This window comes from Rhineura floridana, chromosome 2 (genome assembly GCF_030035675.1).
Source record: "Rhineura floridana isolate rRhiFlo1 chromosome 2, rRhiFlo1.hap2, whole genome shotgun sequence".
NCBI lineage: Eukaryota > Metazoa > Chordata > Lepidosauria > Squamata > Rhineuridae > Rhineura > Rhineura floridana.
Genome location: NC_084481.1, coordinates 219,264,408 through 219,279,792, shown reverse-complemented (window position 1 = coordinate 219,279,792; position 15,385 = coordinate 219,264,408). Strand labels below are relative to the sequence as shown.

Genomic DNA, 15,385 nt, shown 5'->3' with positions numbered 1-15,385 from the left:
TAACTGGTGAGATCATCTCTATCCAAAAGAGGATGCAGCTGGAACAGTAAGCTTAACTGATGAAAAACACTTATGCCACAGAAATAATTCAGACATCCCAAGTAAGGGCCAGATTTAATAGCACCCAAGTTTTGAACCTGTTCCTTAAGAGACAATATGACCCACCATTCAAATAGGCCAAAACATCAACTCCTTGGTCAATTAAATGTAGTCCACATGTATGCACAGAGGAGCTTGAGACTCATTTTCACAACATACTAAGATTTGCACGAGGAAGCTATTCATTTGTAAAAAATAAAATAACCTTTCTGAAACCTTTTTTTTTTTAGCCCAAATTTAAAAAAACAACTAGGCAGTAGCTTGGGGAGGGGAGAAAGACATTGCAGTGTAGCTTTACAAAGGCAAGATTTACAACAGACAGTCAACACCACTTACCTCTTCTCTGTATCTTGATATGGGCAACTCAGGATATTTGTAATTGTCAGCTGGTATGCAAGTCACAAGACTGGATTCACACTTGGATGGTTGGGATGGAGCTGGAGAAACAGTCACACAAGATTAAGAAAATGCACATCACATCAAGATGTTAATCAAGTAGGAACAGGAGAATCTGTTAATTTCAGTTTCTCACTCTTCCAGTCTTAAATTCACTTCTCCACATCGTAGAATCATAGAATAGTAGAATTGGAAGGGGACTATAAGGCCATTGAGTCCAATCCCTCACTCAGTGCAGGAATCCAAATTAAAGCACATCCAATATGTGGCTGTCCAGCTGCCTCTTAAATGCTGCCAGTGTTGGAGATCCCTCGGCCATTGGTTCCATTGTCATACTGCTCTAATAGTTAGGCAGTTTTTCCTGATGTTCAGCTGAAATATGGCATCCTGTAACTTGAGCTCATTATTCCTGCATGCTGGGATGACTGAAAATAGATCCTGGCCCTCCTCCGTGTGACACCCTTTCAAGTACTTGAAGAGTGCTATTATATCTCCCCTCAGTCTTCTCTTCTGAAGGCTAAACATGCCCAGTTGTTTCAATCTCTCCTTATAGGGCTTTGTTTCCAGCTTGCTTTTTTTTTTTTTTTAAAGGTCCTCATGAAAATTTATTAGCATTTAAAGCTAATTTCTTCTAACATACACGTTTGTTTGCAGTTTGACCTAATATGCCCATTTCTGCAGAGGAAATCCGCCTAAAATGATGCTTTTTAAATGTTATTTTCACAAACATGTGCATGTTTATGAACACTTTATCAAGTATTCTGATTTTTGTACACAATACTTGGCTGGAGAACTTCATTGTAAAATTCAGAGAAGTGCATATTTTGAAGGATGGCTGTGCTTTGGTTCTCATATTCTTTTGGAAAGTGAGAATTTGGTAGGTTCATCTTTAAATGAGGGCTGAATCAAATTTCTCCCCCAATCCCTAGTGAAGGGTCTCTTGCCAAAACTGAAAATACAGGACTCATTATTTTGTATACTACAAAATATAGTCGGAGTGGTACTGGAGAGGATTCACTGTTCAGACTCAGGGCCAAAACTACACACTGTACATATTGCACAGCATACACGTACCTCCCCCTTTTAGAGGCACATTTGGATGCCAGGACGGGGGTGATCCTTACTAGGAATGCAGCAGGTAGGGAGCAGAGGCAGATCTTTTCCTTCCCCAGTGCAAGTGAAACTATAATCATCCACCCACCAGATTGTTGACTCGGGCCAGACAGTCTGAGCATACAAAGCTAATCCTGGCTTGATTGCACTGGTTACCAGTTCAATTCCGGGATCAATTCAAAGTGCTGTTTTTGACCTATAGAGCCTTATGCGGCTCAGGTGCTCAACAGCTCAAGGGCCACCTCTCCCCACATGAAGCAACTGGACCCTGTGTTCATCATCCGAGGTCCTTCTCTGTGTTCCCTTTCTGAGTAAGGTAACACAAGAACAGGCATTTTCAGTGGTAGTGGCTCTCCCCAAGGAAGAATGCCTGGCACTGTCTGTTTTTAGGTGCCAGGCAAAAAGATTTGTTTTTATTTACCCAGGCCTTCCAGGTTTTAATTGGGTGGGTAGGTAATGTGGTCTTTTTGGTACTCATCCTTTAAGTGGGGTGAGCAGGATTTGCTACTTGAAATGTATTTTCAGATGAATATTTTAGTTTTTGTTTACTGTGTAATGTTTGCAGACTAAAAGCACATTAGCAAATACTACTTGTATTCGCTTACCATTTATTTATTTATTAGATTTATATCCCGCCCTTCCTCCTAGAAGGAGCCCAGGTAATGGGGAATTTTATATATCCACACATATATAACCATAGATATTAAAAAAAAAGGTATATGTTTTATAATCATAGGGACCTGAAGATTCAGGCTCATAGAGAATCCTGAATCTTAACATTTAATTCAGACTTGTAAGCAAAATCCTGTTGCAATGGCAACAGGTCACAGCGATCTCCTGTTTCCTTGCCAAATTCAGCTGGTGCCAAGACTCGGCTGATGCATGACTGACAAGTGATTAATTAGTCTATTGTTCAAACCCAATCAGCATATAACCTGTGTAGTCAGGACTGACAAATTATATTGCTTTGATGATTTCCTGAGTATAGCAATAATACCATCTATAGGGAAAAGAGCTTTACAGCATAATCAAATGTTTAATGAAGAGAAATAGTGAGATTTTATGATGATTTTAAAACAAAATTATATTTACAACTTTATAACTGTGTTTTCATTAAGAAAAAGGGGTGGCCTGCCTCCTCTATATTTCTGAGGCTGAAAAGATACTAGCTAGCCAGAGTCACCCAGTTTTTCTTTGTCTGTGTGGTTTCACAATGTAGCTCAGGGGTTTAAACGAAATCCTCTATGAGTTGTGTATTTCATAAGTAAGGAAATGGGATTTCTGAGAAAGTATAAGAACATATAAGACCCCCATAGCTATTAAAATCCAGTGATGCTCATGAGATTTCAGTCACCCTGAGTTGAGGTAAAACCCAAGCAGGTGTACCTGGTCAGCCTGACCCATCAGAAACAACGCAACAATGGAATGTACCAGGTATGCTTGAAAGCATATTCACAATACTAACTGTTCCAACTAGAACCAAAATTCATTAGTCTTGAAAAGACAGTAGGACAATGGAGACATTAATGGTATGGACAGAATCTTGGAATCACCACTGAAGTTAGCTAATACTTTCTGATTGGTTTGGAATGATTGTAGAGAGGAGGAACTGTGATGTTGGGTGGGCAGGAACTCATGAGATTGGTGAAATCATTGTCATATGCTGTAACTGTTCTCTATAAAAGAGCTTGCACACAGTGCCCCAAGTGCAGTCTCTCCTGGATGTTTCTGGGGGGCTGGCCCTGCATATGGCCCTGCATATATGCTTGTAAAGAATAAAGGCGTGACTGATCCTTTCCCTCAGTGTGAATAAAAAACATCATGTCTGCAGCTGGCATTGAGGCCTTCCTGTGGATGGTGCAAATAGAAAACAGTGATAAAAACAGCATCTTTAGTATGAAGTTATGCTCCTGTGTGGATAAGCCCTTAGTTAACATGAACTATGTTGTTTCCATATTTATTAAGAAGGTTGCTTCCAAAGCAACCTTTTTTAATAAAGCATTTTGCTTACTCCTCTTTATGGGTTGCTAGACAGAATCTGGATCCATTTCTATTCTATACATCTTTTTAATACTGGGGGAGGGGAGGGAGAGACTGCATTCCTTTAAAAAATCCGTCATGCTCTGAATTGAGGGTTAACTGGATTTCCACATATTTGCTGAGCTTGCATTATTCATGCTGGTTCTGTTTTTTCTGGTGGCAAAAATGTGGACGTTTTAAAAGCACACACACATACGTAAACCACATTGCCCTTGCTAATACAAGGCATCAGTTATTGGAGAATACAAACAGGATTTGACAGCCGAAGTAGCAGGAGATTTTTACCACAAATTTTTACAACTCTTCTCACAAACCCATTTTCCTAAATTACACTGAGGACAAAGATAACCCACTTGATTTAAACTACGAAGTTTTTTTTAAAAATGACCTGTGTAGATTTGGGCTGCATTGTTTAGTTGATATCAGATTAATGAATTAAACCAGATGTAATGCACTGCTTAAGCCACTACAGCGTTGTTGTTGTTATTATTAGAATTTATTAACCACCCTTTACCCAGATGTCCTAGGGTGAGTTGCAACAATTTGAAAACACATAATTAAAACAGTTAAAAACAATCTAAACAACAACACAGAAAATAGGGTGGGTCCCAAAAATATACATCTCAGGTATTGAAAGCCAGGGTAAAGAGGGGCATCCTCAGCATTCACCAAAAGCTGTACAATGAAGTTGCCAGACATACCTGAGTGGGGAGGGAGTTCCACAGCTTAGGGGCTGCCACTGAAAATGCCCTCTCCCAGGCCACCAACCCCTGAGCTTCCGAAAGTGGTGAAGCTACCAAAAGGGCCCCCTCTGCTGATCTCAACACCTGAGGGGATCTGAAGGGGCAGCCTTTCCGATAACTGGGATCTACATTGTTTAGAGCTTTAAGTGCTAACGTGACGACTTGGAACTGGGCCCTGAAATGAACTGCCAACCAATGCAGCTGTTTTAAAACGGGTTATATGAGTTCTAAAGGGAACCTCAGCCAGTAAACTGGCTCTGCATTTTGGACCAGTTGAAGTTTCCAGGTCGTCTTCAAAGGCAGCCCCATGTAGAGTTCATTGCAATCATCCAGTCTGGAAGTGGCCACAGTGCTACATGTTCTGGCAAAGTTTTCTATGTCCAAAAGGGGGCTGGCGAACCAGCCAGAGCTGGGAAAACTCACTCCCAGCCCCTCAGGCTACCCGAACCTCCAGTGAGGGTGTTGGATCAAGGAGTAGCCCCAGGCTGCGGACCTGCGCCTCCAAGGAAAGAGCAACCCCATCCAGAACAGGCCATGTTCCACCTTCTGGACATGATAATTCTGGACACGATAATTCTGGACACATAACACCTGTCTTTTCAGGATTCTGCCTCAATTTATTGGCCCACATCCAGTCCATCACTGCCTCCAAGCACCGGCTCAATACCTCAACTGCCTCTCCTGATTCAGATGGAATAGAGAGGTAGAGCTGGGTGTCATCTGCATATTGATGGCAAATCTCCTGATGTCAGCTCCCAGTGGCTTCATACAGATGCCAAATAGCATGGAAGACAACATGGAACCCTGCGGAACACCACAGGATAATTCCCATGGTGCTAAACAGTAGTCTCCCATAACTACTTTTTGGAAGTGGCCCTATGAGCGAAAGCAATGAAGCACAGTGCCCCCAAACCCCACCTCCTTGAGATGTTCCAGAAGAATAGAGTGGTCAACAATATCAAAAGCCACTGAGAGATCAAGGAGAACAAGCTGGGTCGCATTCCCTCTATCTCTCTCCCAACAGATGTCATCAACCAGGGCAGCCAAGACAGTTTCAGTACCATGGCCAGACCTGAAGCCAGAGTGGAACAGATCCAAGTAAATGGTTTCCTCCAAGCATGCCACCACCTTCTCAAGCACCTTGCCCAAAAAAGGGGATATTTGGTACTGGGCGATAGTTTAACATTTCTGGGTCCAGGGACGTCTTCTAGGGAGGCCTTCCAGGGAGGTCTTTGTCTATACCAATGCAATTCCTCCCTCCCTCAATGTGCTGGTATTAAAGCAGGATGTCTTCATTAATTTGGAGTTTCCCATTCCATCCAAACTGGGAAACTATGATGAGTAGGTTCAGAACAAGCTAGGATCTTAAACCCACTTTCAACCATGGGTTTAAGATCCTGGCTTTTCAGAACCTGCTAACCATAGTTTCCTGGTTCAGATATGTTTTCACCATTTCTCTTCAGAACTCCCATGGGCTACCCAAAGACAATCCTCAACCATAATGCCAACCCTTACACAGATATTTTGCTTAAGTCAACAAGAAGTAGTCCTCTCTATCCTATTCCTCACCTCAAAAAGCACTTGTTTGCATTTTTCCCTTGCTGAGATGGAACCCACCGCATTAGCCAATGGCCCCATAGCTGTCAATCATAATACCTTTCCTGTACTTCCGAGACTCAACACATAAATATAAGGTGATTTGGGGTCTCTTTCTCATAAAAAGCTGTCTTATACCAAGTCAGACCAGTGATCTATCTAGCTCAATATTGTCTCCATTGACTGGCAGCAGCTACCTCCAGGTTTCAGTCAGGGAGTTTGTGCTTGGCAAAGTTTGCAGATCTCCCTCTGGACAGATGCCTGCCTTGGCATGCAGAAGGAATGTGCACTTTACTAAAACTGAAGTTAAGACCTCTAAATGTAAAGGACTAGACAGACAATATTGTTCTGTTTTTTTCTGAATGCAACCAGCCTATTTTTCTTGATTGTTTTACTCTTTAAATAAAAAAATATTTGAGGAAGGGGCTAGGGCCTTATAGACTCAAAAAGCTACCATGCTCACATGATTCACCTACTAAACTTTCAGGCACTAAGCTTTTAGGGAGCCTCAGAGTGCTTGGCGCAGACCTCAAGGCTCTATCCCTTGCACATTACAATCCTGCCACTCTTGAGTTTTCCCCCCACCCTCAAAGCCAGAAAGAAAAATCTGAGTTGGTGGCAACTCAGTCAGAAATAAACCAACACCAAGCAGAGTATGAGCCCACACTGGATTGTTACAGGATGTTAACAGGAAATTATGGTTAAATGAAAGACTTCCTGCGTTTGACTATTACAAATCGCACAGGCAAAAGGCTCACAAATATCTCAGCTTATTAAAGCAAGAGGCAATTGTCTGTCCTGGGCCACTGGGCTGTTGCTGCGGTTACTGAGATATCATCCTGTCACAGTATTGTGTGTAACAAGATAAGATGGTTAACTGAAGGGCTTCCTGTGTCTGACTGCTATGCAGCACAAAGGGAGTAGAGAAGGGTAAGCAAATAGCTGATGAATACCTCAGCCAAGGCATGATCATCCAACCCGAGCCGTTGTGCTGATGCCAGGGTTACTGAGATAATACATCCAAAGACTCTGAAGCACATGTGGGGAACCTTTGGCCCTCCAGATGTTGCTTAACTACAACTCTCATCATCCCTGGCCATGATTGCTGGGGCTGATGGGAGCTACAGCTCAGCAACATCTGGACAGCTTAAGGTTCCCCATACCTACTTTAAAACTTTATATAAATTCTACTATTTGTATTAATACAGGCATACCCCGCTTAACGTTGCTTTACTTAACGTTGCTTCGCTATAACGTACATGCTCCATACTTCCCCATACCCCACTTAACGTTCGCACGCTTCGCAATAACGTACATTTTATTGGCATGAAGCCGCTGCCATCTAGTGGTGATTGTGTGCAGTACAAGTGAAGACAATTGCTTCGCTTAAAGTAGATTTTTACTTAAAGTATACTCTTCGGTCCCATTGCGAACGTTAAAGCGGGGTATGCCTGTAATCAGCCCTCTTCCACTGAGGTCAATGGCATGTAAAGTTGCTTAACTTTGGCTAAATTGTGCCCCTAATGAGTAGCAATATGCCTTCCCTCACTTAAATAAGGGTTTCTAGCCAGGTTTCTTCTAAATATACTCCTTTGGAAAACTCATGTACACTGTAGCATTCTGTCACAATAGTGCAATGCTTACTGACGACCCACCCCCTGGCAAATTCAGAGATGTCAGTATGGAAACATCAGCAGCTCTGCATGATTTAACTAATGCTGGAAGAGATTTCAAGCTACTAGCAGAGAATGTTTCTGGCAGTGTTTGAAAGATTTCCAGGTATCTAGAAGTCAAAGGGACCTTGATAGGCTGGAACATTGGGCTGAAAACAACAGAATGAAATTCAACAGGGATAAATGCAAAGTTCTGCACTTAGGAAAAAGAAACCAAATGCACAGTTATAAGATGGGGGATACTTGGCTCAGCAGTACGACATGTGAGAAGCATCTTGGAATTGTCATTGATCACATGCTGAATATGAGTCAACAGTGTGATGTGGCTGCAAAAAAGGCAAATGCTATATTAGGCTGCATGAACAGAAGTATAGTTTCCAAATCTCGTGAAGTATTAGTTCCCCTCTATTCAGCACTGGTTAGGCCTCATCTTGAATACTGCGTCCAGTTCTGGTCTCCTCACTTCAAGAAGGATGCAGACAAACTGGAACAGGTTCAGAGGAGGGCAACAAGGATGATCAGGAGACTGCAAGCAAAGCCCTATGAGGAGAGACTGAAAGAACTGGGCATGTTTAGCCTGCAGAAGAGAAGACTGAGGGGAGATATGATAGCACTCTTCAAGTACATGAAAGGTTGTCACACAGAGGAGGGCCAGGATCTCTTCTCAATCATCCCAGAGTGCAGGACACGGAATAATGGGCTCAAGTTGCACGAAGCCAGATTTTGATTGAACATCAGGAAAAACATCCTAACTGTTAGAGCCATACGACAATGGAACCAATGACCTAGAGAGGTAGTGGGCTCTCCGACACTGGAGGCATTCAAGGAGCAGCTGGACAGCCATCTGTCAACAATGCTTTGATTTGGATTCCTGCATTGAGCAGGGGGTTGGACTTGATGGCCTTGTAGGCCCCTTCCAACTCTACTATTCTATGATTCTGTAAGTCTGTTGGCAACACCCAGGAACCTGAATTTCATGTTGCTTCCCAGCTCTAAACAAGACCAATAGCAAAATTTTGAAATTGGGTCTTTGGAAGCTTTATGTTGGCATCCAATATAATTCCCCCCCCCAACACTTCTTCAGATGGTTCCCACTGAATGCATTTTTTTCTTCACATGAAAATCTTCCTCTTCCTAATTCACAGACCATAAGTCATTGCATTAAAAGTGAATGCAACACTTACCTTCATGTGAAACAAGATGTAGTGTGGTGAATTGTACAGTCTATAACAGTGGAGGTAAACCACTGGTTCCCCAAACTTTTTTTTTTTTTGCCCCTAAGGCCTCTTGTCAGTTCTGGCTAAGTATACAGATATTACACCTTCTTCTGAACTGGGAAGATGGAAATTGAGGGTTCAGGCAGGGCTGGAGAGTCTCTCTAACATGAACAGAATCCAGAAGGGTGAGCAAAACTAACCATCCCCAAGATTCCGTGGCCTTGGAAACCACCTTTGTCCACCATGCCACAGCTAAGCAGCTATGGTCCCTTCAGGGGTGGGATCAGGAGGGCTCCAAGAGATTTTGGTGAAGGGGAGAGTTATTCCTCCCATCATTCCAGAACAAGTGCTGCGTTCCTTTGTTTGGCCCAAAGGCAGCTTCCCACAACGTCATCAATGGCAGTTGGCTGGTGGCACAGGCCAGGCCAGAGAAAAGAGCCTTCCACAGAATAGCTGCTTGGAAAGAATGCAAGATAGTTCATCTGTTGAGTGGGGAAGGATGGAGGAGTGATTTTTCAGCACTCTGCACTCCCCCAAATTACTGGTGCTACTGAGGACTTAGCCTAGGGAAGGGGTAACCATTGTGGTGCCCTCCAGATATTAATAGACCCCAACTCCCATCAGCCCCAGCCAGGAAGGCCAATAGCTAGGGATGATGGGAGCTGTAGTCTAGCAACATCTGACACCATATCAGCTATCTCTGAAGTAGGCCGTTTTTAGCCTAGGAAAATGCATGCTCAACTTCTCCTGTCAGTGGAGGAAGCTGGTCCATTAGGGCAAACGAGGCATTGCCCCACCAACCTCAGCCAGCCCCCACCAGCCTGCCCTCTTACCTACAACCAATTCAGGAGACGACACTGCCTATCAACTTCATCCTCCAGGAGGCAACACTGCCTATCAATTTCCTCCTCCTTGGTCTCAGTGTCGCCCCTTGTAGAACTCAGCAGGACAGAGAAAAGGAGCAAAACTAGAATTAGTTGGCTGTGGCTCCACCTGCTTCCGCCCTACCAGTTCCAATGGACACCAGCCACCACTGCTTCCTGTTGGCACCGGAAAAGTGGTGTTTGCCTGTATATTATATACATACACACGCTCTGGCTAGCCATCAAGTTCATGTATATGGTCTTAATCCAACCTCTACCAAACGCAACATTTCACAATTTATGCATGACTGCGCAGGTGTCTTTGTGGTGAGGAGGAAGAGGGAAAAGGTTTTTTTACCTGGTTCACAGAGAGGCCAACTGCTGTTGGATGCATCAAGTTCTTCAGCCTCCAGTTGTCTGTATCTTTCAACATAATTGACTCCAGCACTCTGCTGAGCACGTATCCTAGGGTTGGGAAGGGAAGACAAAATACACTCTCACTCTTATTTCATAAATTTCTTATTTATTTATTTATTAAATTTATTAGTCGCTCATCTGTCTGGTTGTCCAGCCACTCTGGGCGACATACAAAATAAAAACATATAAATACATTAAAACATTAAAAATCTCACCAACAATAATAAAACCTAGCCCACCCCAAAAGCCTGCCTGAAGAGCCAGGTCTTCAAGGCCCGGCAGAAGCTCATCATAGAGGGGGCATGGCGGAGATCATTTGGGAGGGAATTCCACAAAGTGAGGGCCACAATTGAAAAAGCCCTCTCCCTAGTCCTCATCAGTCTAGCTGTTTTAACTGGTGGAATAGAGAGACGGCCTTTTGAGGCTGGTCTTGTTGAGCAGCATCCCGATGATGTTGGAGGCGCTCCTTCAGATAGACTGGGCCGAAACCGTATAGGGTTTTAAAGGTCAGAACCAACGCCTTGAATTGGGCCCGGAAAACAACCGGTAACCAGTGCAACTCCTTTAGCATTGGAGTGATGTGATCTCACCAGCGGCTGCCTTTAATCAGGCGAGTCACTGCATTCTGTACCGGTTACAGCTTCCGGACCGTTTTCAAGGGTAACCCCACGTAGAGCACATTACAGTAGTCTAGGCGAGAGGAGACCAGGGATGTACCACCAATGGGAGCAGATGATTGGGAAGGTAGGGGCACAGCCTCCGTATCAGATGGAGTTGATACAGCGCTGCCTGGCTCACAGCCAAGACCTGAGCCTCCATGGACAGCTGGGAGTCAAGAATGACCCCCAGGCTGCGGACCTGGTCTTTCAGGGGCAGTTTTACCCCACTGAGCACCAGGTCAACATCCCCCAACCTTCCCTTGTCTCCCACAAACAGTACCTCGGTTTTGTCAGAGTTCAGCTTCAGCTTATTCCTTCCCATCCAGCCACTCACCAACTCCAGGCACTTGGATAGGGTTTCTACAGCCAACCTTGGTGAAGATTTGAATGAGAGATAGAGCTGCTTGTCATCCATATACTGGTGACACTGCAGCCCAAATCCTCTGATGATAGCCCCCAGCGGCTTTATATAGATGTTGAACAGCATCGGCAAGAGGATGGAACCCTGTGGCACCCCACAAGTGAGAGGCCAAGGATCCGAAACCTCATCCCCCAATGCCACTCTCTGGTACCTACCAGAGAGGAAGGAATGGAACCACTGCACTACAGTGCCCCCTATGCCTAACCTCTTCAGGTGGTCCAGAAGGATACCGTGGTCAACGGTATCAAAAGCCGCTAAGAGATCCAGGAGGAGAAGGAAGGTGCATTCACCCCTATCCAACGCCCTCCTCATATCATCCACCAAGGCGACCAAGGCCGTTTCAGTCCCATGTCCAGGCCTGAAGCCTGATTGAAATGGATCCAAATTCAAAAAAACACACACCACTGATCATTAAGAACCTTCACAAAAATAATCCCAAAGACATGCAAGTACATCTTAGCATTGCCCTTTATTTTGCTTCAGCCGCTCCCATCTCCAAAACGTTACTTTTCCTGAATTAGATGTTCTCAATCCCAACCACACTGGGGAAAAAAAAAAATCAAAAAGCATCATAAGACCAACTAAAATGTCACAAAATAGGAAGCAAACACTAGGCCTACTTATAAAGCACTCAAACACACTACAATGGAACAAGATTTTTTTTTACACCAAGTGGTAACGGTAATCTGAAGGCGAGCAACAACACATCAGCATGAACCTTGCCCAGTTGTATGCATGTTTTTTCAATTCTGGCTTCACCATGAAGATTCCTTAGAATTGTATAATTTCCTGGCCTATTATTTCACTTCCAAAAATAGACCTCTAAGGCAAGGATAGCCAATGTGGTGCCCTCCAAATATTCAGGACTATAAATCCCATCAGCCCTGGCTGGCACGGCCAATGGATAAGGATGATGGGAGTTGTAGCCTACAATAATCTGGAGGGCACCACACTGGGAACCCCTGTGCTAAGTGAATATTATTCAAAGAATTGTGAGGCACCTGGCTAACCAGATAAAGCTTTTTATTTCTTAATTACAACACTTTATACCTACCTTTCCTGCAGAAACTGTAGCCACAATTTAAACATTAAAAAACTATGAAGAAAGCTTTCAATAAGCTGCAGTTAAAAGCTGTGGTAAAAGAGGCACTATAACGTACGACCTTCTCAGCGTGCATGCACTACATTACTAAGGAAAGAGGACAACTCATATAAAAGGATGGGCCACTACTGTTCAGAGGTGGGAAGACGCGGTGGGATGGGCGCATTGAGAAACAACGCACATCACATGGCCGGCCCTACTGTTAGACAGAGTGAGGCAACTTTAAAATGTCATAAAAAGGGCAGCAAAAGAATCTGTAATCTATCATTGCTGTTATCATCACTATATTTTTAAGGCCAAGAAAGGGAGAGGCACTTGTGGGACCTTTTACCTCAGGTATCAAAATAACTTGGGTATTGTTTTGCACCTTGACTTGGGGTGGGGGTGCCATTTGCTGCTGTGCCTCAGGCAGCAAAATGTCTTAAGCCAGCCCTATCTGAAGATAAAGTAAGTTTTCAATTCATATCTAAGGACACCAAAGCTTATTTCAGACAACTTACAAGATTTATGATTGGAGATGGATGGGGAGGGGAGAGAGAGTGTATGTTAGAAGTGTGTGGGGGACATGTCAGAGATAGCTTCCACCGCACCCCACCCATTCAAGGACTTCAGTTACGAGATCCTGATCAGTGTCTGTTACTAAATTCTTACAAAAGCAATAATGATGCATAGCATAGATCTACATTTTAAAACTAATTCTGACACACACATTGAAGGGAAACTTGGTTCGGTTCACATTTCGAAGCACAATTGCATTTATAACCCACCTTTCCTCCCAGGAGTTCAGGGTGGTATACATGGTCCTCCTCCCTCTCTATTTTTGTTGGGTGCTGTGATGTGCACTTGTTCCAAAAGACATGGAAAGAGTTAAAAGTACACTCTAGAGCTCAAGGCCACGGAGCAAGCGGAGACTGCAGCTGGCAGGACTGCTGCCAAGGCTATATATTTCCTTGGACACATCTCTGGGTGTGGGGGGTGCATTATCGAAAGTGAAGGAGAGAAAAACCTGTGTAACTGCTTTTGTGCTTTTGAATCAGTAAAGGATTCATCTTACAAGACTCCAAGCGTGTTGTCTCTAATCTATTCATGCTGGTTTATACTGTGTCACACTGGCACACACATTGCCTTAACAGGCATTTCGCAATTCCAACAATTTTATCCCCCCAGAACAATATGTGAATTGAAAAAAAGCTACCCTTCAAAATTTGCACTTCTCTGAATTTAAGATACTGTCCTCCAACTCAAAAGTATGTTTATTAGGAGAAATCATACATATAAATGCATATTAGGAAGGACATGCAAAATTGTGTTATATTAGGGAGAACTGCTTACAAAAATGTACATATTCGGAGGAAATGTGTACTAAAATGTAGGCCTTTTTAAAAAAGATACAAATTGATGCAGGAATGTGGTAAACTGAACTTAAGATCAGAAAAATTAAAAACTGAAAGGAAAAACAGACAGATTCATTCATCCCTAACTCACTCTGCTTCCAGGTGTCTAGATGGCAGGACCCAGCCTGGAGAAGAGAAGACTGAGGGGAGATAAGATAGCACTCTTCAAGTACATGAAAGATTGTCACATAGAGGAGGGCCGGGATCTCTTCTCGATCGTCCCAGAGTGCAGGACACGGAATAATGGGCTCAAGTTGCAGGAAGCCAGATTTCGACTGGACATCAGGAAAAACTTCCTAACTGTTAGAGCCATACGACAATGGAATCAATTACCTAGAGAGGTAGTGGGCTCTCCAACACTGGAGGCATTCAAGAGGCAGCTGGACAGCCATCTGTCAAGAATGCTTTGATTTGGATTCCTGAATTGAACAGGGGGTTGGACTTGATGGCCTTATAGGCCCCTTCCAACTCTACTATTCTATGATTCTATGACCCCCTAAATACAGAAGAATATAGGGAGCTGCCTTATACCAAGTCAGATCCTTGATCCATCCTGCTCAGTACTGTCGACACTAACTGGCAACAGCTCTCTAGGGTTTCAGACAGGGTTCTCTGCCAGTCCTAACATGAGATGCCAGGGATTGAACCTGGGACCTTCTCCATGGAAAGCAGATGCTCTACCCACTGAGCTAGGGCCCTTCCCCAAAGAATCTCTCCCCTCTGTACTTCCATCCTTGTATTTTAAGAGCATTTGCAGCCTTTTGTGTTTCAACTTTTCACATGCTTCCACACGATTCATTTAGCCCAAGCATGGCTATATTACACTTTTCCCCTCAACCATTATTTGTTTAACCCAGTGAATTTTGCTAAGTTGCTGGACTTCTTAAAATTCAAATGCTTTTAAACAATTTTCAAGCAGCTCTTAGGAATCTTTTTTTCCTTTCCTTTTTGCTGGTACCAACTGAAATAGTTACTAAACACTAACCACAAAAATAACATCAAATTAATGATGGGAATGCCAGCTTGTCCCTTCAGAGGAATTACCGGTAGGGAAACACCATTTAACACTAGAAATAATTGACACATCCATCCTAAAAATACTCTCACGATAACACGTTATGCTTTCAAGGAATTCAGAGATTCAAAAAGTTTTTTCCTGACTTAAAGCTATGAAATGACCTCAGAAAAGGTTTAGAACCTATTCAAGAAAAAAAGGGGGGGAATGAACCAATTCAAATGAAATCTCGAGATACATATATACAAATACATATAGATATGTACATACGCATGCATGCATACAACATGTGTATACTTAGAGAGTGTAAGGAGGACATTATAAATGACATAACTGTAGTTCTTGCACTTTTGAAATATCGACATTGCAATTTATTATACAGCCACGAGAGTGGCTGTATACTATAGTCAGCGGGGATTTTTCACATTCCGCAATGTTAAATGGAAAATATGCCCCATGCCATTCTGATGCTTCCCATAAGCTCATTTCAAAACAAAACCTTACAAATCTTAGTAGTTCTGAACTCAGAAACGCTTGCTTAACAATCCTGTCAATTTTCATGGCGATACACAAAACAGTCAGAGAGAATAGAGAGTTCAAAGTCTAAAGAGAGAAAAAAACTCAGAGCCCTTTTGGA

General features: G+C 43.2%; 1 protein-coding gene across 1 annotated transcript in view; it reads right to left on the bottom strand.

The window, feature by feature from the left end:
• Positions 1-15,385, bottom strand: part of TDRD9 (tudor domain containing 9) — a 153,147-nt gene that overhangs the window by 119,204 nt on the left and 18,558 nt on the right. The window contains exons 2-3 of the mRNA XM_061612279.1: positions 10,099-10,205; positions 436-536 (exon numbers count right to left, since the gene is read on the bottom strand). Of these exons, the coding sequence (XP_061468263.1) occupies positions 436-536; positions 10,099-10,205 (208 nt within the window). The remainder of the gene's footprint in view (positions 1-435; positions 537-10,098; positions 10,206-15,385) is intronic.